At 33.6% G+C, this 25,762-nt stretch overlaps 1 protein-coding gene and 1 pseudogene across 1 annotated transcript; both read right to left on the bottom strand.

The window, feature by feature from the left end:
- Positions 1–1,844: 1,844 nt before the first annotated feature.
- LOC120187564 lies at positions 1,845–8,975 on the bottom strand (annotated as a pseudogene).
- Positions 8,976–21,719: 12,744 nt separating this feature from the next.
- Positions 21,720–24,034, bottom strand: LOC120187580 (cyclin-J18-like). Its single transcript, XM_039191272.1, has 9 exons — positions 23,984–24,034; positions 23,816–23,892; positions 23,619–23,721; positions 23,429–23,527; positions 23,150–23,167; positions 22,990–23,060; positions 22,756–22,882; positions 22,408–22,468; positions 21,720–21,872 (listed from the first exon to the last, which is right to left on the bottom strand). Exons 1-9 carry the CDS (start codon positions 24,032–24,034, stop codon positions 21,787–21,789), a joined length of 693 nt encoding a protein of 230 aa, XP_039047203.1. The 3' UTR covers positions 21,720–21,786.
- Between the last annotated feature and the right edge of the window lie 1,728 nt (positions 24,035–25,762).

Here is a 25,762-nt window from a genome sequence, read left to right as displayed (position 1 = left end):
TCTTTGGTTTAATTTCTGTTTAGTCCCTTTACTCTTAGGCATTTTTTGCATTTTGGTCATTGTACCTCCCTTTTCTAATTTATTGCATTTTTATCATTCTGCTTTATTTTATTTTAATTTAGTTATTGTTTTATTTTTCTATTTATTTGAAATTGATCACTAATTCTTGTTTTATTTTATTTTAGTCACTTTATGTATTATGTTTTATTATTTATTCATGAATTTTTTGTTGCATTTTTAATTTATGCATTTCAATCACTCCTTATTTCTGATTTAGCTACTGTTCTTTTATTTTATGCATTTTAGTCATTATGTATTTCTGATTTGGGCTATTGTCCTTTCAATTTACACATTTTGGTCACTAATTATTTCTGATTTGGGCTACTATTTTTTGTTTTATTACATTTTGGTCTCTTATTTTTTTTTCAGCAATTTAATTCCAGTCCTTTAATTATTGCACACTAGTTTATGTTTATTTTATTTTAGTCCCATATATATATATATATATATATATGAATATTTCATATTTTTACTATATTGAATGCCTTATTTTGCTATCTTGCATTGTGATCCTTATGTTATTTATGATTTCATTTATAATTGTGTTTCATATAAGCACCTATGTTTGTTTGATGTTTATCCTTGGCCTTTGCTTTTATCGTGTTTATATTTTTGCCAGTAAAGTTTAAATTTTTTATCATTGAACATGATTAATTAATTCGTTAAATATATCTTCACCTTGCTTAGCATATTTAGATTTTAAAATTGTTAAATGTATTTCTATGCCTATTTTGATTAATTTCATAGTAAATGGATTACAACATTTCCCTCAATTTATTAAGATTCATTTTTCCTCCTTTTCCATGTCAATTTGTTTGTGCATATAGATCTAAACATTTCGAATATGTATGAAAGCCTCATGATAATAACTCAACTGATTTCATAATTGAATTAAGGGTAGTATTTATTTATTTTAAAATATTAAGAAGTGATTGTCTTAAAGTAACTAGATTTCATATTCCGATGTTTTAAAATAAATAAATACCCAACTAGAAAGAACCTAAAAATTGAGTATACTAAAATTAATCAAGTTTGAAGTGAAAATGAAATATTCGCTTATTTAAACTTATCGAGGCAATTCGCCTAATTTTATTAGGGATTAGGTCTCGATATTTTTAAAGAATTGAACATCTATTATCTTTTCTAATCATATATAATTTGGATTAATTGACTTAATTTTTATTTAGCCTAATCAAATTATTTTAATCTTATGTACCAAAAAAATTTATTTTAATCTTGAATTCTTTTGAGAAATTATTATATTCCTTTTATTTCTCCCTTTTATTTCAGTTAGAAAGAGAAATATTTGTTCTAAAGTATTTTAGGATTATTTTCCCTTCAATTGGAAATATTGAAATATTTTCTATTCCTCCATAGAATTTTTCGTTCAATAAACGTTACATGGTTGAATTTGGAATAATAGGATCGTAACTTAAATTTATATTCGAATTCTTAGATTTCCACTATTAGAGACAATTTATAATCGATGGGGTACCAATTTTGGGCGTTGTGGGTGTGCTTATACTTCTCTACACGTAATCGATCTCCGAACCCCTTTTTTATTTCAAAAATAAATCAATATCTAGTTACATGCATATTGATTTATCTTTTAAAATGATGTTTTCTTAACAACTCTTTTAAAAGTAAATTTTTAGGTATTCGACCTACCTAACTCAAAAGTTCGATAACGACTCTAAAACATTTCAAAACATTTTCAAAGAAAAACTCTCCCAAGTCGTACTAAGTTTTCCCTGCCCGGGCGAAAAACCGTGTATACACCTTTATATATGAAACTTCTTCCCCAAATGCATCAATGCATTTCGATTGACAAATCTACAACAAAAGCAGAAGATCAATCTTAAAAAACTTTTTTTTCTTGCTAGTTGTTCCACTGAAAGCAACCTGTTAATCTGCTCCAACATCCAGTTTCCTCCTTCGGAAGTGGTTGGTGGCGGGGATCCTTGAAATTTGCTTTCTCGTTTTCTCGCTAAGCTCTTCGAATGCATTGACAAGATTTTGGAGCCTCGCAACAAACTCGATCAAGAGCGATGCGAATGTTGCTAGCGATAACGAGGTAGCGCTTTCGTATATTTTGGATCCCTGAGCTGGATGCATCAATGCTTCTGAGGTGACCTAGAGATGGGGTCATGACGGTTTCTGCACCATATTCTTCGAGGTAACTAAATTCGGAGGCTCCATCGACATATCGCTCAGGGATTTAATGACCACCTTATGCTCATCCTCTTTAGCTTCTTCTTCGAGGTCCTTGTGATGTGACGGAGTGCCCAGCTTTCTGAATTGACTAGAAGATACGATTTCTCATCTACCTTCATCTGCAAATCCTCTCCGACCTCATGAACTTCCCGCAGTATGTCTCCGGGGCTTAACTTCTCCATCTTTTCGACTTTCTTTCCGAGCTCACACAGAACTTTAGCCCCCACGGTACAAGCCCTCTGTATCTCCAGAGCAAAAACTTTTCTCTTCTCCGGTGGTGCCTGAATTTCCGAAAGCATACACCCATGCATTGCCATCACCATGAATGCACAATGCCTCAATGCACCACTCACTTTGACAAAGTTCCTCCATGGATAGTTCAATGATCTAGAAGGACCATGCGGAGGCTCCCATGATGCAAAATCTAGCAAAGTATCCTCTTGGCTTGAAGATTGCACAACTGATCTGTAGGCACCATACAATGAATCATCATACGCTTGGTATGTTAAGGATTTTGGAAGGGATCCTCCCATATTCAACACATTGCAGATATCCTTTAACACACCCTAAAGAATAATTCAATTCATCAATTTAGCTCGGTAAATTGATCTCTTGATGTGTGGCTCTGCCTAGAGTCTTGGCGGGCTCTGCCAGAAGAAGTCTGTCTCCAGAGAGCTGTTGTATGAGTTCACATAGTCGGAACATCAACATCACTAGGTATCAAGCCATGAATTCTTCCAATAGAGCCAGCTAGAGCTCTCGGACGAACCCACACATCAACAAGTACAACTTGAAAATCCCATAGGGAAAAGCAAGTAGTAGTTGAAACACAAAACAAACCTTCTAAGGAAGAAGCCACGTTCTTGAAATTTTTCACCACGGATTTATGAAAATCCTCCCCTGCCCAGATGGGGAATATATATATAATCACAGACATACCAGCACCAAAGAAGATATGCAATAATCGCCAAATAGCGGTATGGATAAAATTTCTCGAGTTGTTCCCAGACACCAGCAAGATACAGAATGTCAACAAGAACACCCGAAAAGCATATTCATATGTTTTCACTTGAGGATAAAATTTGCAGTAGCTCAGAACAAACCCTAACCACAATAAAAGATTTCACAAGTCATATAAATCATCATAAAACTCCAAACCTGCTACGAGAATGCTTATCAGAATAACATATTCTTCATACACCCCGGACATTACCGATAGCTCTACAATGCCTAAATCCACCACTCCAGCAGAAAATGTCCCTATGGATCGGTTGATACCTTTACTAAGTGTTGCTCCTACCAATATATGAATTATTAGAGAAAATCTCAATCATTTGACAATTTTACGCTCAAATATCATTGAGATTGCTTGGCTCGTACTCCAATATTAAATCGTATATATATTTACCTACGCTGAATTCGAAAATCAAAACGACAGTGAGAATTGCCTGTTAAAGTCAAGGATGCACGCACCGAATATGCATAATTTCAATGGGTTGGCACCGAATGTGCATAATTTCAATGGGCTGGCAATTTTTTATTAAAATAGAAATAGGGTTAATTACAAGATTAGTCCATAAGCTTCAACTATAAATACCCTAGCTCATTTAGCTTCAAAATCATCCCAAAACATTTCTTTCTTCCTATACTAGAGAGCTTTCTTGTGAGTAGTAAGTGTTTTGTAAACACCTGTAAATTTTCTCTCTTAGTAAAAGATCTGCAGCAGCCCGGAGACGTAAGCACAATTGGCTGAACTCCGTTATCAATTTTCGGGTATTATTTTTCCGCTTTTATTTCGCATTCTCACTAATCTGGTTATAAGGAAATTACTTGTACTCGGTTTATTTCCTTACAACTGGTATCAGAGCTTTTGGTTGTGACATCTGTCAATTTTTTGCGAGGTTACTATTTGGGTTACTATTCACGTGAATAGTGAAATTTGGTCGGCGATACGAGTTTGTCGACGGAGGTGTTCTAATACACGGCGGTTCGCAGAAATTGTCAGAAACGATCCAAACGAAGCCATATTCGAGTAGGAGCAATGGCTGCAGACGAACAGAAGGTGAAAATTAAAAAGTTCGATGGTGCGGACTTTGGATTTTGGAAGATGCAAATTGAAGATTTTCTATACCAGAAAAATCTATATCAACCCCTCTCAGGAAAACAACCAGAGGGGATGAAGAATGAAGACTGGGCTCTTCTCGACAGACAAGCCCTCGGAGTTATCCGACTGACGTTATCCCGCAATGTTGCTTTCAATATAGCAAAGGAAAAGACCACGGCGGGTCTTATGGTGGCTCTCTCCAGTATGTATGAGAAGCCATCAGCCTCAAACAAAGTTCACTTGATGAGGCGATTATTTAATTTGCGGATGGCGGAAGGGGCATCAATGGCTCAACACCTAAATGAACTCAACACTATCACAACCCAGTTGAGTTCCGTGGAAATTGAATTCGATGATGAAGTTCGAGCTTTAATTCTCTTATCATCTCTACCAGACAGTTGGAATGCTACTGTTACAACAGTCAGCAGCTCGTCGGGAAACAGCAAATTAAAATTCGACGATGTTCGAGATCTGGTATTGAGTGAAGAAATTCGACGAAGAGAATCGGGTGAAGCATCAACCTCCTCAGCCTTGCACACGGAGTCTAGAGGGAGAACTTCAGAAAGAAATTCAAATCGTGGCAGATCAAAATCCAGAAGGGGAAAATCAATAACGGGAAAAAAAGATTTTACCTGTTATAACTACGGCAAGAATGGTCACTTTAAAAGAGATTGTCGAGCACTGAAGAAAAATACCGGCGCACAGGATTCTGCCAACGTGACAGAGGAGACAGGTGATGCCATGATTCTAAGCGTCAACAGTCTGATTGAATCCTGGATCTTGGATTCAGGGGCATCTTTCCACTCCACCCCATGCCGAGAAATCATGGACAACTATGTCAGTGGTATTTTGGGAAGGTTCATCTAGCCGATGATGAAACCTTGAAGATCGTCGGAAAAGGAGACATCCGATTAAAGTTGCCAAACCAGACCACCTGGACGCTGAAAGGAGTGAGATATATTCCTGGCCTCAAAAGAAATTTGATTTCTGTAGGACAGCTTGATGGTGAAGGATTTAGCACAACCTTTTCAGGCTGTGAATGGAAGATTACTAAAGGATCACTCGTCATTGCTCGTGGTAAGAAAATTGGTACTCTCTATATAACCTCAAATTTAGAGAATATCATTGCAGTAGCAGATGCTGATGGAAAATCAAACCTATGGCACCAAAGGCTTGGCCATATGAGCGAGAAAGGGATGGAGACACTTTTTTCAAAGGGGAAGTTGTCGGATCTAAAGAATGTAGATGTCGGACTATGCGAGGATTGCATCTTTGGAAAACAAAAGAAAGTCAGCTTTGCAAAGATTGGTAAGACACCCAAGGCTGAAAAGTTAGAGTTGGTTCATACTGATGTATGGGGACCATCTCCAGTTCCATCTCTTGTAGGTTCACTATATTATGTCACCTTCATCGATGATTCTACAAGGAAGGTGTGGGTTTATTTTCTGAAGAAGAAATCAGAAGTCTTTGATACCTTCAAAAAATGGAAGGCCATGGTGGAAAATGAGACTGGTCTGAAAGTCAAGCGGTTGAGGTCTGACAATAGAGGAGAGTACAGAAATAGGAGATTCAAAGACTTCTGCGCAAACAATGGGATCAAGATGGAGACAACAGTTCCCATGACACCGCAGCAGAATGACATAGCAGAGCGCATGAACAGAACTCTGAATGAACGTGCCAGAAGCATGAGGATACATGTCGGATTGCCCAAATATCTATGGGCTGAACCTATCAACACTGCAGCTTACCTGATCAACCGTGGGCCCTCAGTTCCTTTGGATGGCAGAATACCAGAGGAAGTTTGGAGCAAGAAAGAAATAAACCTTTCACACTTAAGAGTGTTTGGTTGTATTTCTTATGTACACATAGACTCTGCTGAAAGAAGTAAACCTGATGCTAAGTCCAACAAATGTGCCTTTGTTGGTTACGGCGGTGATGAGTTCGGTTACCGGTTTTGGGACTATGAAAATCGGAAGATCATCAGAAGCAGAGATGTCATTTTCAATGAGAATGTGATGTACAAAGACAGGTCAATTGTAGAATCAAGCAGCTCCAATACCAAAGCTGAAACAAAGGAATTTGCTGAGTTCGAGGAGATTTCTGGAAATGATGTTCAGATTAGTCCTGAAGCAGTTCAAGAAGAACCAGGCACACCAGAACTAAGACGCTCCTCCAGAATTCCTAAACCAACTCAACGGTATTCTCCTTCTTTGCACTACTTGTTGCTGACTGATAATGGTGAACCAGAGTGCTATGATGAAGCAATGCAAGTGGAGGATTCAGTCAAGTGGGAGTCTTCCATGAAAGATGACATGGACTCGCTTATGTCAAATCAGACGTGGGAATTAGTTGAATTACCACCAGGCAAGAAAGCGCTTCACAACAAGTGGATTTACAGGATCAAAGAAGAACACGATGGGAGCAAACGTTACAAAGCGAGATTGGTTGCCAAAGGTTTTCAGCAAAAAGAAGGTATTGACTACAATGAAATTTTCTCTCCAATCGTGAAACTGTCTACTATCAGACTTGTGTTGAAAATTGTAGCTGCAGAAAATCTACATCTTGAGAAGTTAGATGTAAAGACAGCTTTCCTTCATGGTGATTTGGAGGAAGAAATCTATATGAGGCATCCAGAAGGCTTCATAGTGGCAGGTAAGAAAAACCTGGTATGCAGGTTGAAGAAGAGCTTGTATGGTCTAAAACAAGCTCCTAGACAGTGGTACAAAAAGTTCGATAGTTTCATGGGTAGCAGTGGTTTTACCAGATGCCAAGCAGATCATTGTTGCTACATCAAGAGGTTCGATAATAGCTTCATTATTTTATTGTTGTACGTTGATGACATGCTCGTTGCAGGCTCAAACATGCAAGAGATCATAAACTTGAAGCAAAAATTATCGAAGCAATTTGCAATGAAAGATATGGGCGCTGCAAAGCAGATTCTTGGGATGAGGATCAAGAGAGACACAAAGTCGGGGACTTTGATGTTATCACAGGCTGAGTACATCAACAAAGTACTCTCCAGGTTCAACATGCAAGATGTTAAACCAGTAAGTACACCTTTAGATGTTCATTTCAGACTCTCCAAAGACCAATCACCAAAGACGGAGAAAGAACGTGCACACATGGTGAAGGTACCGTATGCCTCAGCAATTGGAAGTCTGATGTATGCCTTGGTTTGTACCAGACCAGATATTGCTCATGCAGTGGGAGTTGTTAGCAGGTACATGAATAATCCGGGCAAGGTACACTGGGAAGCAGTCAAATGGATCCTCAGATATCTACGGGGTACCACAAACAAAGCACTTTGTTTCAAAGGTGGAGATACGACACTGACAGGCTATGTAGATGCTGACTTAGCCAGAAATGTCGACATCAGAAGAAGCACTACAGGGTATGTCTATACTCTAGGAGTAACTGCAGTGAGTTGGGTTTCTCAACTACAGAAGATAGTTGCTCTCTCCACAACTGAAGCAGAATATGTCGCTGTTACGGAAGCCAGCAAAGAGATGGTTTGGCTCCAAAGTTTCTTGGAAGAGTTAGGCAAGAAACAAGAAAACAATATCTTGTATTGCGACAGTCAAAGTGCTATCCATCTAGCGAAGAATCTGTCTTTTCATTCCAGGACAAAGCATATACAATTGAGATATCATTTTATACGGTCTCTTATGGAATATGGGATTTTGAAACTTGAACAGATTAGTGGAGCTCAAAATCCGGCAGACATGTTAACAAAGACGGTGACTATAGACAAACTGAAGTTGTGTTCAGCTTCAGTTGGCATGCTAGAGTAACAAGACTAGAAAAACTGCTGCATTGATTGAGGAGTGAAGACATATTAAAATCAGTCTTCAAGTGGGAAATTGTTAAAGTCAAGGATGCACGCACCAAATATGCATAATTTCAATGGGTTGGCACCGAATGTGCATAATTTCAATGGGCTGGCAATTGTTTATTAAAATAAAATAGGGTTAATTACAAGATTAGTCCCTAAGCTTCAACTATAAATACCCTACCTCATTTAGCTTCAAAATCATCCCAAAACATTTCTTTCTTCCTATACTAGAGAGCTTTCTTGTGAGTAGTAAGTGTTTTGTAAACACCTGTAATTTTTCTCTCTTAGTAAAAGATCTGCAGCAGCCCGGAGACGTAAGCACAATTGGCTGAACTCCGTTATCAATTTTCAGGTATTATTTTTTCGCTTTTATTTCGCATTCTCACTAATCTAGTTATAAGGAAATTACTTGTACTCGATTTATTTCCTAACATTGCCCAGATAGAATATTTACTGGCATCCCTTAGGGGCCCTTTGACAAGCATAATCAAGGAGACAGACGTTAGCGTGAGGCTTGTTTTTATGGCGAAAAATACTTCACGAGGATCCGATCGACCCATTCAATATAAATTGACAGCGAGTTCTTGAAGGCCATTCCAGCAGTACTCGATGGAATCACAGCATGATCGGAAACAGCGGCCTTTAACACCATCGTCGGCGGTCGAGTCATATGAGCCTAATCCCGAATATCCTTTCCTCGAAAGCAACCTTTCTTTACTATCGGCAGCATTCAGAAAAGACCTCCCTGCCATTGTTTTCTGCACCAAACAGATCAAGAAGAGAAACTGTGATTTATAATATAACCAAGAACAAACATCTGGGTTCAATCGGTACGCAAAAAGTAAAAGAAAAGTGGGTATGTGTTTGATTTGATCTACACGTAATGATTGAAGATGTAAAAACAACTAATCCAAAATAGAAAATTATGAAAGTCGAAAGAGACAAATAGCAATGTCACCTGGTTCCACGCGTCACCAGCTACTTGATCGTTTCTTAAATTAAATAACAATTTTGCTTGGATGATTCAGTTGACTTTAAGTGGAAAGTGAAAACCATCCATCAAAATCCTCAGATATCCTTTGTCCCCTGGTTTATGTTGATCATTTGGTATCTTGGAACTGGGTTTCTTTCTGAAAGCTCTGTAAATCAAGAATGGATATATTTTGGCTTTGAATCTTTCTTAACTTGAGAATCATTACCATATCAACTTGATTTTTTTGTGCTTTGCGAGTTATGTTTGGTGATTAGGCATGTGAGATTTGGCAATCTTTGTTAATTTTATATTCCATAATTCGATCTAAATCAGATTAGGGATGGCAACGAGCGGTTAAATATATAAATATTATATATTTTTTTAATTTAAATTAAATTTATTAATATTATATATATATATATATAAAATAATTATTTTTAATATTTATCGGGTCGGATATTTTGGTAATTGGGGTGGGGATTACCAAATTCGTCCCCGTCCGTTTAAAACATTCGGTTTTTCTATCGTCCTTTTTCCGTTTATCATCCTTGAACCCGATCCGTTTAATTCGATTTTTTCCGACGAGTTCGATTTTTTTTTGACATCCCTAAATCAGATGCTTCATATATTTTTCATGTTTATAATTATAATCATTTGTAGGGATCATGCATCGTCTGTAAGTGGAGTTTCAATTATTACTATTATTATTGAATGGAAAAGAAAGGTAGATGCCAATTACAATTAAAGAGCATCGTAAATAACCACTTGGTTCTTGGACTTCGGCCGCCTGAAATATGATTGAAGCACACTTGCCGTCCACAATTGCATAGAGCAGCCATCAATCAGGGTAGGACAGTAGCCTACTGTCGGAGCTTCATGTACTTCCTTTGCATATTATCTGCGTCTCCAAATCTCCATTCAAATCTTTTTTCAGTTAAGATTTCAGGACAGCCCTTCTAACAAAGAATTTCAAATACTCCACTCCCAATTAAAAATTATAGACACAAATTTATGTGATACATCAAAATCAAATTTATCATCAACAGGTTATATCGACTTAATTGTAACGACCATACAAATAATGCTAATTAAAAAGTATCAATAACCAGTTGATCTAGTAAAACAAGACTTTAAATTACTTTAGTAATGTCATGAGTTTAAATATTGACACTTCAATTACTTTGGAAATGTCAAATAAACATTAGAGATAGTTTGCGTATTTTTCGAATTGTGTAATAAGAGATTTTGATTGGTTAATTTTAAAATTAATAAATATTATTATTTTATTTGAGAAAAATACGGTGTCCTTACATTAGACATATTTTAAGGAGAGTGTCGGAAATGATATCATTTAGGATTGTTAAAGGTGATTTTGAGTTTGAAACCCCAATAAGGCAACAACCCTTGAAGCTAGCAACCATCGATTTAGCCATCAGTTTATTGGAACGGTAATTCAAGAAAACCAAATCGTCAGACCAACAAAGTGCAGTTCACTCAATCGACGACTCCAAGTAGAACTCATAGCTACTACAGCCAGCAGCCAAGCTCCATTTCGATCATGAGAGCCCCCAACAACAACCCCGGCGACAACAATAACATCTTCGATCCACCACGATAACGATCGTAATCAGGGCCGGCCCTGGGCCAGGGTAGGAGGGGCTCCCGCCCAGGGCCCACAAAATAAAAAAAATTAATATAATATTTTTTTATTTTTTTATAATAAATTAAAAAATTGTAAAACACAATACAGTAATCTATGTATTTAGTACTTAAACTATCAGTTTTGATTCGTTTTAGTACCTAAACTTTTAATTTTTTTCAAAATCATATCAAGTGTTTAGTTTTTATTTCATTTTAGTATCTGTCGTTAAAAACTTAATGCATTTAGTACTTAACTATCAGTTTTTGTTTGTTTTAGTACATAAAATTTTTAAAAATAAAAAATATAAAACTTAACGTTAAATTTTGAATTGGTACTAAAATGAAATATAAAAAAAACTAAAGTTTTTAACGGCGGGTACTGAAATGAAACAAAAATTAAACTTTACTTATGGTTTTGAAAAAAATTAAAAGTTTAGGTAGACCAAAATTGATAATTTAGGTACTAAACACGTAATGTACACAATAAAATAATGGGGCCCATGAATTTATTAATGTGTCAATTATCTTTATTAAATTTTATACTAAAGTTAATAAATTGTTCTTCCATAAGATTATAATTTAATATTTCTTTCTCAAAATTAAAAAAAATCAATTGAACTCTTTAATTTTAGTTTTTCCAAATTCCCACTATCAATTCACCAAATCTCTTTCTCGATTCTTCATATCAATGAAAAAAATTATTAACATTATTTTTTTTCAAAACTTAATGAGAGGAAAAAAATTAAGTATAATTAATATGTTTCTTTTCTCTTTCATATTTCACAATTCATCTGAAAATTATTTTTCTCATTTTTTAATTTATCATATTTCTCTCACACGTAAAGTCACAATACCAATATGGTGCTTGAATCATATTGAAGATTGTTCTTAAAATTCTAGTTAGATCACGTTTTCAAATTCTTTCTTTTAATTTTATATATTTTCAAATTCTAGATAGGATCGTTCTTTCATTTTCAAATGTTATGTTATGTGTTGAGAAAAATATGTTGGAAAGCATTGATGTTGACACTATCATCAATGGTTTTGCATAAAAAATGACCGAATGTAATATTTTTTTATAAGTATCTGTATTCTTAAATATATTGTTGTTTTGCTGAGGGAGTTTATGACTCAGCCTATATCGTACGATCAAATTTAACATATTACAATAAAATATTTATAAAATATTTTCAACACTTTAAAAATCAATCTCTTTTAAAATATATTACATCAGAAAAACCCAAAACAAGTAATATAAAACATGAAATATCACCACCGAAACAAAGTACCCATAACCAAGAACAAAATTAATCCATACATCAGAGGTGATAGGAAGTATGCCATAAAACTAGTGTATCAAAACAACAAGCATATGTCACTAAAACAAAGACAATTTGAAAGATTAAAACATTACAAGAAAATGTATTATTCATAATATGTTGATCCTCCAAGTACCGATCTGGGTGCCTATTCAAAATATCTAAAAATGGGAAAGATGGGGAGTGAACTAGAGAGTTCAGTGTGTTCCAATAGTGCAAAGTAAAACATAATGATAATTGCAAAAAATAATTTAGCAAAGTGTCATAAAAATATCAGTGGGGTTTTTTCTTCAAAAATAAAGAATTACCCTCCAACCGAACACTAAATGCAGTTCCCCATAACTGCACTCATAAGGACTTACCCTAGTCCCATAGGATCTAGGAGTCAACTTAAGAGAGTACCTTGGATTCATAATGAATTACTAGCTTGATCAGAGCTAAACTAACAGAGATTCCAGAGTACATCCCAGAACCCTAGAGAAAATAGTTTCATACTGTAGACACTCATTTTCGTCTGGGGCTTATTTAGCAAATATATTAATATTATATTTTATCTTTGTATTTTAGTTTAAATATATGTTAGTATTTCAATTAGGATTTATGATATTATTTTAAATATTATTTTATTTTATCTTTGTTTTAGGTATTTTAGTTTAAATAGTTTTAAGTGTTTTAATTAGGATAAAATATATTATTTTAGGAATTATCTTTAGCTTGTTTTAGGAATTTGAAGGCTATAAATATCCTCTCAGGGTAAGCTAGAAACACAAATCACATCTGAGAATAAAATCTCATTTTTCTTTCTAGCTTTCCTCTCTATTTTTCACACACTTCTTTATTTTCTTTTGAATTTCGTTTTCAACAATTATGCTAAGTATGATTGTGGTCATGCTTAGCTAATTTTCTTTTAAGTCGAAGGCTAAAGAGAATGCTCAATCCCAAACGTGAAAATTGTAAGACACCTAAATCGCTTCAGAATTTTTCTCTCTGTTTTCTGAGCTTATTTTTCAAATCAAAACGATTTCGACATTTGTCTGGATGCTGTTATGGTTAACGTTTGAAGAAAGATTTGTTTATTGAAGCAAATTCGACTTTCCGAGAACACACTTAGCAAAATTGTTTGCTAAGAGGAAACTGAAATCGGAACCAGTTATTGTTGAAACAACAAAATCCAAGTCGGCAACGAATAATTGTCCTTGTAAGCCGACGTGAATTTTGAAGTAAAGATCTGTTTCAATGATCCGAGGAATTTGAGACAAAGCTGAAGTCTAAGGATGCTTTCACTATAAGTTTCTCTTTATCTCAATCTCATTAGATTATTTATTTAATTATATTCTTTTATTTAATTTTTATCTTTTATGTTAAAAACAACTTTTAAAAACCATCTTTTTATCTTTACTACTATTATTTATTATTTTATTATATTTCTCTTTTATTTATTATTTATTATTATTTTGTTTTATTTTTATTTTCCCATTTCTTTTTTTTTGTTTTGTTTTACTTTTATTTTCTCTTTTAACATTTTTTATATTTTATTTTTTTTCCTTTTCTGAAATTTAATATTTTCTTCATTTATTTTATTTTTCTTTTAACATTTTTTATATAACATTTTTTTTAAAATTTAATATTTCAGTCTTTGATTTTTTAAAATTTAATTTTTATTTGATATTTATTTTATTTTATAATCTAACATTTTCAACTTTTTAGAGATGATTTCAATCGATCAAAGGTAAGTAATTCGAATCGAATCTTTAAATTTTAATTTTCACAATTAAGACAACCGACAAATTAAAATGGTACTAAAAGGGCAGTTCAAGGGTGTTAATCCTTCATTGACTGTAACGGACTCCTGAATCTGACATATTTCTGGTAAAACGCATATCAGGTAAGATGTAGTCTGATCAACCTAAATATTTTTTGAATGATCGGTGGCGACTCTAATCCATTTATTCAAGTCAAAGCCAAATTTCGGACCCACCCGAAAGATGGCCGCGGCAGCTTGGCGACTCCACTGAGAATAGGTAAATGAGTCAGATCATAATTAATTTTCAGTTGTCTTTTTAAGCGAGAATAACAAATTTTTATTTTTATTTATTTATTTGATTCTAATTATTTACCTTTGATTATTTTACAAATAAATATTTGTACTGACGTTTTTTCAATGATTTCAGATTTTTTGAATTTATTCTCCGCATAGGCCTAGCAAGTAACTTTCGGGATTCATATACCTTATGTCTTCGTGTGAATTTATTCTCCGTATAAACATAAGGAAATGTACCCTCTCGAGTTTAACTTGGTTCATATAAGCTTGTAATGGGCTTAGGACTGAGGGACTAGCAAGCCCAAAAGGGCACCAGCGAGGAGAACTCGGGTACCCTTCTTTAGAACTTAAACCGGGAGACTGCAGGGAATTAGAACCCACCCCGAAACTCCATTTCAAAACCTAGACTATCTTGAATTATTTCTTGTTTTACTTTCTGTTTAAAGCATACAAACTAAAAAATATGTGGTTAGGACTTGTCCAAAATTAACATGCGGGATAGAGATCATGTCCTGGTAGGAATAATAAGCATGTGGGGTAGATATCATGTGGAGTATGACTTTTATTTTCATTATTATTTTGTTTATTATCTTTATCTCACAAAAATTTTTTTCTTCTCCTTTCATTTTTGTTTTCTTTTACTTTGTTTTTTACATCATTCAAAAGATGTGTTGATCCACAAAAAGTGTGTTCGTTAAATTAAATAGTTTGCATTAATAGACAAAGGGGTTGTAATACAAGAGATGAAAAATGCCGAGGTACGACTATAGTCCGAAAAGACTCAGAAAAAAAGGGAGTCAGTCTACAAGGAAACTATGTGTCAGATCTAGTTGACTATGCTTCTGTTAGCCTAAAGCAGAATAATTCAAGAATTACGGAGTATTTGGGACAGCTGGAAAAGCAACTAGAAAAGGAAGTTCTGCCAGCGGTATGGTGATATTGCACTTCTACTCTATGTCAAAACAGATGAGCCCCTAATCAGAGCCCTAGTACAATTCTGGAATCTGAGTTACAGTTCTTCACATTTAACCAAGAAAACATGGTACCCACAATCGAAGAATACACTGCTTTGCTTTTTTGCGAAGGAATTGCTTGGACCCATATCAAGTTACTAATGAAGAATCACCTCGATGAATGGAAGGCAATAGACCTTTTTGCACTGGGCATTCATGGTTTGGTTATTTTTCCAAAGACTTTGGGGTACATTGAGGCAAATGTGGTGGAACTGTTCAAACAGCTCCTGAAGCGAGTAAATCTAGTACCGTCAATTTTAGCTGAAACTTTTCGCTCCCTCAACCATTGTAGAAAGACTGGTGGAAGAAGATTTATAGAGTGTGCACAACTTCTTCAAGTTTGGATCCATAGTCACTTCTGGAAGACTAATGGGATTTCTTACTATCGATTCAGCACCACTTATTCTCCTTTAGGGGAATTCCTCACCTTGAAATGGCAAGAAGGTGTCCCAAAAGAAAAATGGATGAATGTGTTCACTCATATTCAGGATAGGGATATTGTCTGGAGAGCCCCCTGGTTAACTTATAGTGACATTTTTTTTCCGATGTGGAGACTCAGAAACTATGACATTACTCAAATTATGAGGAGGAGTCGGATACTCTCCACTTTTTCAGTATAGGGCACGTCAGTTTGTCCCAACAACACATGGAATATCTAGATCAGAATTTGCATATCATATGGACAACTACAAGAAAAAGGTCAAAGAAGTAACTGAGTCATGGAAGAAAATGTTCCGTATGGATGTCATGGCCGCTAAGGACATGCTCACTCCAGACTATTTAGAATTTGAAGTAAAGACCTGTTTCGATGATCCGAAGAATTTGAGGTAAAGTTGAAGTCTAAGACTGCTTTCACTATAAGTTTCTATTTATCTCAAACTCTTTAGATTATTTATTTAATTATTTTCTTTTATTTAATTCTTATCTTTTATTTTAAAAACAACTTTTAAAAACTCTTTTTTATCTTTACTACTATTATTTATTATTTTATTATATTTCTTTTTTATTTATTATTCTTATTTTATTTTTATTTTCCCACTTTTTTATTTTATTTTGTTTTATTTTTATTTTCTCTTTTAACATTATTTTATATTTTATTATTTTCCTTTTCTGAAATTTAATATTTTCTTCATTTATTTAATTTTTTCTTTTAACATTTTTTATATAACATTTTTTTAAAAATTTAATATTTCCTTCTTTGATTTATTTTTTAAAATTTAATTTTTATTTGACATTTTTTAAATTTTATAATCTAACGTTTTTCAACTTTTTAGAGATAATTTCTATCGATCAAAAGTAATTTGAATCGAGTCTTTAAATTTTAATTTTTGCAATTAAGACAACCGACAAATTAAAATGGTACCGAAAGGGCAATTCAAGGGTGCTAATCCTTCATTGACTGTAACCGACTCCCGAATCCGACATATTTCTGGTAAAACGCAGATCAGGTAAGATGGTGTCCGATCAACCTAAATATTTTTTAAATGATCGGTGGCGACTCTAACCAACTTATTGAAGTCGAAGCCTAATTCTGAACCCACCTGAAAGACGGTCGCGACATAGGAAATACTAGTAAATCAGGAAAATTAGAGACCATACATTTTTCAGTAACAATAACCAGAGAACATGTATCAGTCAAACAAGAATTTAAACTCAGTAAAACAAATATCAGGGATCCAGGAAAACAATAAACTAGAATTAGGCTTTTCAATAATTTAAATCGGTCATGTTTCAACTCAGATAAAACATTTATGTGCACATGGTAATTCAGACATATATGTAAAAAAAATATATATGTAGGCACATAAGGAACACACCTCGTAAAATAGGTTGGTTTGAGAGATCTACTGAACATTGGTCTCGCTACGATCAAAAGCAGTACACAACCCTAAATCAGACCAGGTCAGTGTTGCTATCAGAATAATATACTAAACAAAGTATTTAACAGAGTTACGGAATTACACGAGTAATCACGGCTCATGCTGTAAGATGGAATGAGAGGAGATGGGTCGAGTAGTCGACGGATCGGGAGAAAGGCAGGTACTTACCATAACCAAAGTCGTAATCAGTTCTTGTACTTTCCTTATTTTTCCTTAAACAATTTAACTAAAATAATTATGCAAGTTCGGGTTTGGAGGTCAATTTGAAGGATTTCATGTTAGAATTTGATGAAACGGACCTTGGATTCGGAATCAGGATGTCAAAAACCATCAAATAGGGTTTTTTGTTGAAAATTTTAACTTTTTTGTCAACGGTTAACGGTCAACAGGTCAAAGTCAACGACTCAGGTCAACGGTTCAGGTCAACGATCAACGATCGGGTCAACGAGTTGACTCGGTTTCTAGAAAATTCGACAGAGACGAAGGCCACCCGCGACGACGGCGTGTGGTGGTGCGTACGGCGGGCGACGAGGACAAGGACGATGGTTGAACACTCGAAAAACAGCTAAACACAAAAATATGTTTACATTAACACCAAAAACCAACCAAAAGTTGACGAAAATTACAAATAAAACAACTGAAGCTTACCCTAACGGCGGTCAGAGGAAATGATGACAGGAGGGGGCAAAATTGACTGGGTTTTGGTCAAAATTGAGTGGGGAACATGATGGCAGTGGCGGTGAGACGAACAGAGCTCAAAATCGACACAAAAATTATGAAAACCACGGTGGGTTTAGGGTTTTTTTATGAAACTTTGACAGTTGATTCACGGCGAATGATGGCCCTAAACGAGGTAAGGTTGGTCGGGTTTTGATGATTGGTATCGGAGACACGACCTACGGTGGCCAAAATCGCAAAGAGAAATAGTAGTGGGTTTTAGGTTTTTCGATGAAACTTTACCGAGTTCTTCACGTCGATCGACAATGATGTTCTGAAAATAACCAGAGGGATTTTGAACGAGGGACGACGAAGAACGAGGTGGTAATGAAACACACACCACTGCTGGCCGGAGATTAGTGAACGACGACGAGTTAGAGTGTTGGGTTAAAGAAATCGGGAAAATGGGCTAAGGGTTATAAATTTTAATCGGTTTAACATATATTTTTACCCAATCTTATTGGCTGCAGCAGCCTAGCCTAAATGGCTAAGGCTTAGGTTGGGTCATTAGCAGGACACGAATTCAACCCAAAAACCATACATTTTATTTTATTTTTCAGAATTAAGGAAAAAAGGCTAACTCATGGGTCAAGCCACTGAGCAAAAAGGAATTTTGCAGAACAGATCTCAAGTTTCTAAAATCGTTCAAAATGATCCCTTCATTAATATTTAATAATTAATGAAGTTAAAAAATTTTCGGGTGTGACACTAGTATTCTTGTTTCGTGTGAGGGGGATTACTGAGCTTAGCTATGGTATCAGAAGGGACGTTATCCTGTCGAGGAATCCAGTGGAGAGTCGTTGCCCAAGCTTGCTATCGTAACCTGACGATAGCACGAACAAGAGGGAAGGAGCTGGAGGCCGCGTCTTGAGTATTTATGAGCTTGGCAGCTTCAATAGAGTCTGTCTGTATCATCAGGAGCTCGAACACCATAACCTCATGCTATGTGAAGGCCAATGAAAATTGCCTAGAGTTCTGCTTGGAGTGGTTTAGTGATACCGATTACCTTGTTGAAACGAAGTATCCAAGATCCTTTTTGGTCTCGAAAGATACCACCAACTGCACCTTGCCCTGTAAGAGTAGAGACCGCACCGTCGACATGGAGGCATATCCAGCCAGGAAGAGGAATCAGACGGCTGGGTGTCGGTTGAGCTGTGATGCTGGGTGGGAATTCTGGAATTTGCTATCAGCGTAATAACGGGACCAAGTGATGCTTGGTGAATTTTTATCAAACTTGAGGAGTTAGATTATTTTTATCAAACCTGGGTATTTTTTTTTTAAATCATTAGATACTTGGTGAATTTTTTTTATCGAACTTCGTGGAGATTTGAATATATTAATTTTATATTATATTTCCAAGTGTCTTGATTCCAAATCTAAACTACAAATCTATATTATATTATATTATATTATATTATATTAAGTGTCCTTGATTTCGAATCTAAACAGTAAGATAGCGTTTGGTTCGCTAGAATCCCTTAGAATTAGGGGGAATTGGAATCCAATTCCACAACTTTCCCATGTTTGGTTTAAGTTTTAATTGGAATCCAATTCTATCAAGGGAGGGAAAATAAATTCTATCTATAACATGATAGAATTGAAATCTTTTAGAGGAGTGAATGTGAAATTTGACCATATTACCCTCATCAATCTTTTGGTATTCGGGTCGGTTTTTTTAAAAAAATCGGGATCGGGTCGGAATTTTTTAAAAATTTTGGGTTCGGATTGGGTTTTTTTAAGTTTGATATTCGGGTCGGGTTTTTTTAAGTGTGATATTCGGGTCGGGTTCGGGTTTAGGGTGAAAAATACCCGACCCGAAAAAATATATAATTTTACCTTATATATTTAAGAATAATTACAATAATACCCATCTATATATAATTTTTTTCAATTAAGTCACTGTTTTTATTGAATAAAAATATTTTTTTTATTATTTCGGGTCGGGTCGGGTTTCTAATTCATATATTTGGGTCGGGTTGAGTGAAACTTTATTTTGGTCGGGTCGGATCTCGGGTGGAGGTTCCCTTGTTCTCGGGTCGTGTCGGGTGGACCAAAAACCCGACCCAACCCGACCCATGGCCATCCCTAATTGGGATGATTTTAACTTATGATTTTTATTAGTATGATTTTTATAATTTATTGAAATGAATAATCAATCAATAAAATGAAATTTTAATATTTTAAATTTTTATAATATATTGGTACATGTAAGTTATAAAACAAACTAAAATTAAGTAAAAAAAACAAGAACAATTATGTCATTTTACATTACTTAAATCAAATTCATCTGACATGTCTGCGAACCAAACAAAATATGAAATTAGATTCCAATTCAATTTCTTGCCAACCAATCAGGTTTCAAATTCAGATTCTAATTCCTATAGATTCTAATTCATTCACCGATTTCAATTCCTTCACAGATTCCAATTCTCTCAGAAACATTCCAGCGAACCAAACGCTACCTAAGTGTTTATTATATTATATTATTGTTGAAGGCAAGAATGGAAACAGTACGAGGATTGATTACTGACATAAATTGCTGCATTGGCTAACATAATCACTATTAAATATTTAAATTATTTAGTCTGTCGTTGTTGACTTATCCTATTAGCTTTAAAATATGGTACTTTAATTTAGTTTTATTTTAAATTTTAGTTTTTATTTAATTAATTATTTAAATTATTTTTCAAATCAATATTTAAATTTATTTTTTAATTCAAATAGATACTTATAATTTTTAATCAATAAAAGCAATAAATTAAATTTAAATATATATTTATATCATAAGACCATATTCATATATCAATTCAAACTAAAAAAATAAAATTTGAATATTTAACTGGGTTATAAAAATTTAGGTACCTAATTAAACTTTAAAACTAAAATCAAACACCCAATTAGATAAAAAATTTAAAATCAAATCAAACCTTCAAACCAAAATAACTTTCAAAATATATCCATTTTCACATCAAACGAGACTGTGTGGATATAATTGATCAGAAATATAGTCATTTTCACATCAAACGAGACTCTGTGTATATACAGTTGAAATAAACACATCATTCGAACTGACAACTCTGCATGAACAAATACATAATAAAAGACCCCCATAACCTAAATTTACTAAATTTGAACCAAATACTATGACTCAAATCGATTTTTGATAAAATATTTTTTATCAGAATCTAAATTTATTGATTATAATGTGAGCCTCTTGTTTCAGCAGAACCTTTAAAACCATAGTCCTTTCCTGCTTCATTGCACTAACAGTAATTCCTTTTTCAAATTTCAATGATATTCTAGGGTCATTTTCCTCCCTTAAACATGATCATTAACTGCAAAAGTTTCACCCACATTGTCATCTCACCGTTGCCAATGATGACCGATTATCATCACCAATTATCATTAACGAATGTTAGACCTATTTTTACCCCTTGAACGTGAATCTGATATCGTTTCATTTATGAAAACTCTATTTCAAGAAATAATATTATATTACAAAAATCTTATTTCTAAAAGTAATTTTACATTCTGTTAATCGAATGTATCCTTAAATATCAATAAAAAAAATATTGTTCTACACATGGAAATTGTGAAAATAATGAGGTGGTCTGAATTAGATTCAAGTCAAGTACTTGATTATAGAAGGTATGATCTAATTGAAAATGTAGTTATTTTAGGGATGTGAGTGAAAGATTTGAGTAATTCTTAGGTTGCACGCAAATATCATGTACGAAAACATGTTGAGATATGTTCAATTTTTAAGTTTTCCCAATTGGAGGGCATAAAGTATTGGTTCATCCATTATTTACCTTTTCTATATATATATTGTTATTCGATTGTATCAAGTAAACTAATCACAGAATTGTCAAGAAAACTTGCATATGTTAAAAGTTTTCTTAATGTCATTAAAGGGATCATCAACCATCCAAATTTCTCTAATGTCAGTTGAGAAGATACATACCGTAAAGCTGCTTTATATGTAGAAACCTTTAGCTATGGGGTTCAAACACATGCATAAGAATATCCTTGACCTTTTCACCAATGTCCTCTTCTTTGTATGATGTTGCAAACTTCACTGCAAGCAAACAGGACAAAGAAAAAGAAATTTATTAAAAAATACATTTCTTACTGCTAACTGCATAATGCTAATTCAAAACTCGAATGCCTTCGATGAATCAGACCTAACGGAGGAGGGTTGGAGTAATATTCAAAACACTACATTAATGCAAATATTAGTAGGACGAATAAGCTTTAACTGCGATTAAGAACTCTTACTCTCATGTAAGACGAATTGTTTTAGTTTACTGAATCTAGAAAAGCAGTTGTCACAGTTTATGCAAAATTTGACATCTAATCTTAGTTATCCTGAAAAAAAATAAAAGGAAATCTAATTCTTGACCAATCGCTTTTCCACTTAATGATATGTGGTATTTCACATTTGAACCTAGCTTATATTTAAGGGCAGGATCCCCTATCAAATCCCCCTCCACCCCAAGAATACCCGAGCTCAAAAGACATATTTGGATAAACATTGAAACTGAATGATTTAAGTACATGGGGATTGAGAAGAAATAATTTATGCAGTGCACAAGAGAAAACTGAAAATTTACCCCAGGGTAGAACAGGAAACTCCCACTGTTGTTTAGGCACTGTGATCACATATGAAGTAACCTACAAAAGGACAAAAAAAAAAAGCATAAATGAAAAGTTTTAATATATTTTAATCAAATTTGAGTGAATGTCAGATATGAGCATGTATCCAAGGCAGTCATTGTTTCTTAAGTTTTTCCATATACACTTAAATGAAAATGTCTTACACCATTGTTTAAATATATGATCATATATGAGTTCTTAGAAAATGAAGAGTTCTAGTTACATAGAATTTAGCTTTTGTTTAATCATATAATTTAAGAATAAAAGACATTTATTGGAGATATTTTACTAGAACGAAAACATGCCAATATTGCAGCAGCCAGAGAATACGGAGAACTAAACAGAAGTGATGTCTCCTCATTTTCATAAAGAAAATCCATCACATCCATACATGCTTCAAAGCTCACCAATTCCCCAACCTTTGCCACTCCACTGTAAGAAAAATCCAAAAAAAATGATACTAAGATGAATAGATGATAGAACTTTTCAAATGATTCAATTCAAATGGATTGGATATTGGAGTGGGGCCAGAACATTACTTGAACTGAACAAAAAGCTCTTCAAGGAATATGAAAGCCACATTTGATGTCCCGATTTCAAAATTCAAGACCTTGACATTTCAAAGAAGGGAAAAGACCATGTTATTACTTGAGAGTTTGATCAGACCAAAGAACCTTATATTAAAGCCATGAGATTTACCTTAAGGAAGACCACCTCCTGCAAAATGTACTCATCAATCACCATGCCATATGATTAAATGAGGTACTAAACTCCCTAAAATAAAGTAGTTTTACAAATATGACATTGTATTAAATCAATACAAATTTCAATAGATATAATTCAAAGTTTTCAATAGTAAGGTTATTTCGAATTTTGATTATAATATATATTTTGAGTTTGATCATCAAATGAAAACTGCAAATATCAAACGAAGTATTGAGGAAAACGTAAAATTAACCGTAAAAGTAAATAACTTACAGCTTCCACGAAATCTCTAGTAGTAAAATGCTGATCCTTAATGAATTCGTCTCTCAGTGATTTGAAACATTTTACAGAGAGCGCAAGAGAATCGTGTTTCTACAATAACAAACGAAAAGCATATCTTCTGAGAGGAGGGAAAAAGAAAAGAAAAGAAAAGAAAGATAAGCTTGAAATCTGAAAACTCAACTTTACTTGAAATCCATATTGAAATGAGTGCAAATAACTGCAGATTGCTCTCTTCAACGGATCGTAAAAGCCAGCTTCCGATCTGATTCCTCTGATTTATTAAACTGCAATAAGAATCAAACGAAACTTCATCTACATTAAAATTCAATATTCAAAAAGAGATTCATGGAATTAAAGGGGGAGAAAAAGCAGATTTACGTGGTGAGAGAAGGGAGAAATCGATCGGCGAAGAGAAACAGACCTGTGTATTTCACAATGAGTGGAGCTCGGAGTAGCTTTAAAATTACAACCGAAAAATGAAATTTACGAAGAAAATGGAACTTTGTTTTTGTGAATTAAATTATGTGATATAGTTGGATTCCTTACATGAGAAGATCGAATGAGAAACTCCACCGACTTCTTTCTCATCCGCTTCATTTCATGCAGGGAATCAACGTCGCTCGAGCCTTTCATTTCAAAGAAAATCAATAAACAGTTGGCTCCGCAGCAATTTGTTTTTATTTTTTTAAATCAAATTTCATTTGGATATCTATATTTAATCTTATTTTTAAATTCAATCATTATATATATAATAAAAATGGAAAATATTTAATTTAATTTAATAATATAAAAATATCATATTGAATTTAAATATATTTTTAACAATCATAAAGTAAATATTTAATTTTATAGTTGAGTGTTTGGATCACATAAAAGAATATTACATGTAGAAATATTTTTCCCCTAAAATCACGCCCCGCATTTGGTACGAAATAATTCACTCATGATTAACAAAAAATTATTCACCTTTTTAGTTGTTTTTTTATATTTTTAATTAATAATTGATATCTGATCTATGAACCGACTAATCCAGATCGGGTACTGCAAAGGTGAGGGTGACCCTCCCAACCCAGTTTACTCCATTCACAAATACCAAGATTTGAACCCCTGACCTTGCTTAAAAGACCTAGTACATCATCCTACTAGACCAACTGGTTGTTATTTAGGGGGGAAATATTCTTAAAATTATAGTTTTGGATTATTTAGGATGAAAATATTCTTAAAATTATAACTTTGGAGCTGGTTTTAAATATTTACCCAATGTAACTGCCTCGACTAGGTTTCTTAGGGTATGTTTGGTTCACATAATGTAAGATTACCAGTGGGAATAAAAAATTACCAGGGAATAAGATTACTGGGAATGTTACATTACTGTGTTTGGTTGGTTTGGCGGAAATGTAGGATTACAGTGTTTGGTTGAAGGAATAAAAGATTACTGGAATGTATATTTTATCAAATTGTCATTGTTCTATATTTTTTAACAAGTGAAATTCTAAATATTTAAATAAAAGTTATTTATATAAAAATTCTATTTATTGATAATATATTACTTGAGTATTTAAATATATCATGTATTATTTTAATTTAAATTAATATTAAATTTTACATAATTTATGTAAAAATATATTAAAATTTGACATCAACATTTAACTAAATGTTTACATTGTAAAAATTCTTCATAGATATTCATAATAATAAAAAGATGTAAATTGTTTTTGTTATCTAAGATATAATATTTATTATATCTTCTATATACAATAATTTATTTATTTATTTATCTTTTATATTTCTATTTAGTTGCATACTTTATCATTATATTTATGTCATGAATTTATATTACAAAAGCATAATTCAAATAAGTAAGAAAATATAACACTAAAAATCATATTGTCTAAAATTTTATATTTCATCGTCATTCATCATTATCTTTTCTAATATTTTAAAAAAATTATTAATTCTCAGTTCTAATCTGATTTGTACTTAACTCTTGATTACGAAAAGCAAGCAACCTAATAATTCATGTTTCCCAACAGGTAATTTCTCTCCGAACATACAAAAACCGACAGAGGTCAAACTTTGAACATACTAGACCGTTAATTTCTTTCTAATCATACACAAAGGACAAGTGAAATAGCTTACCTGTATCAAAAGAGAATTCTAAAACAATTTTAAGTGGCTGGTAATTTGGCCATGTCCGAATTATTCTAAGATATCGGTCATGGGATTGCTAATTCGACTATGTCTGAATTATTGTAAGCCTGTCTGAAATTTGACTTATTTCCGAATTATTTGGACTATTTGTAGGGTAAAAATGATGTCCTATTT

This window comes from Hibiscus syriacus, unplaced genomic scaffold, assembly GCF_006381635.1.
Source record: "Hibiscus syriacus cultivar Baekdansim isolate YM2019G1 unplaced genomic scaffold, ASM638163v2 tig00113725_pilon, whole genome shotgun sequence".
Classification (NCBI taxonomy): Eukaryota; Viridiplantae; Streptophyta; class Magnoliopsida; order Malvales; family Malvaceae; genus Hibiscus; species Hibiscus syriacus.
The sequence above is the reverse complement of the archived record's forward strand: the minus strand, read 5'-3'. Positions and strand labels throughout refer to the sequence as shown.

Bases quoted from the DNA above. Each gene is read 5' to 3' on its own strand.
- LOC120187580 (XM_039191272.1), bottom strand. From the start codon at position 24,034: ATGAAGCGGATGAGAAAGAAGTCGGTGGAGTTTCTCATTCGATCTTCT. The intron at 23,893-23,983 runs GTAAGGAATCCA...GTAATTTTAAAG, and splicing joins TTCTCATTCGATCTTCTCAT to CTACTCCGAGCTCCACTCAT. The intron at 22,883-22,989 runs GTAATGTTCTGG...TTTTTCTTACAG, and splicing joins GAGCTTTTTGTTCAGTTCAA to TGGAGTGGCAAAGGTTGGGG.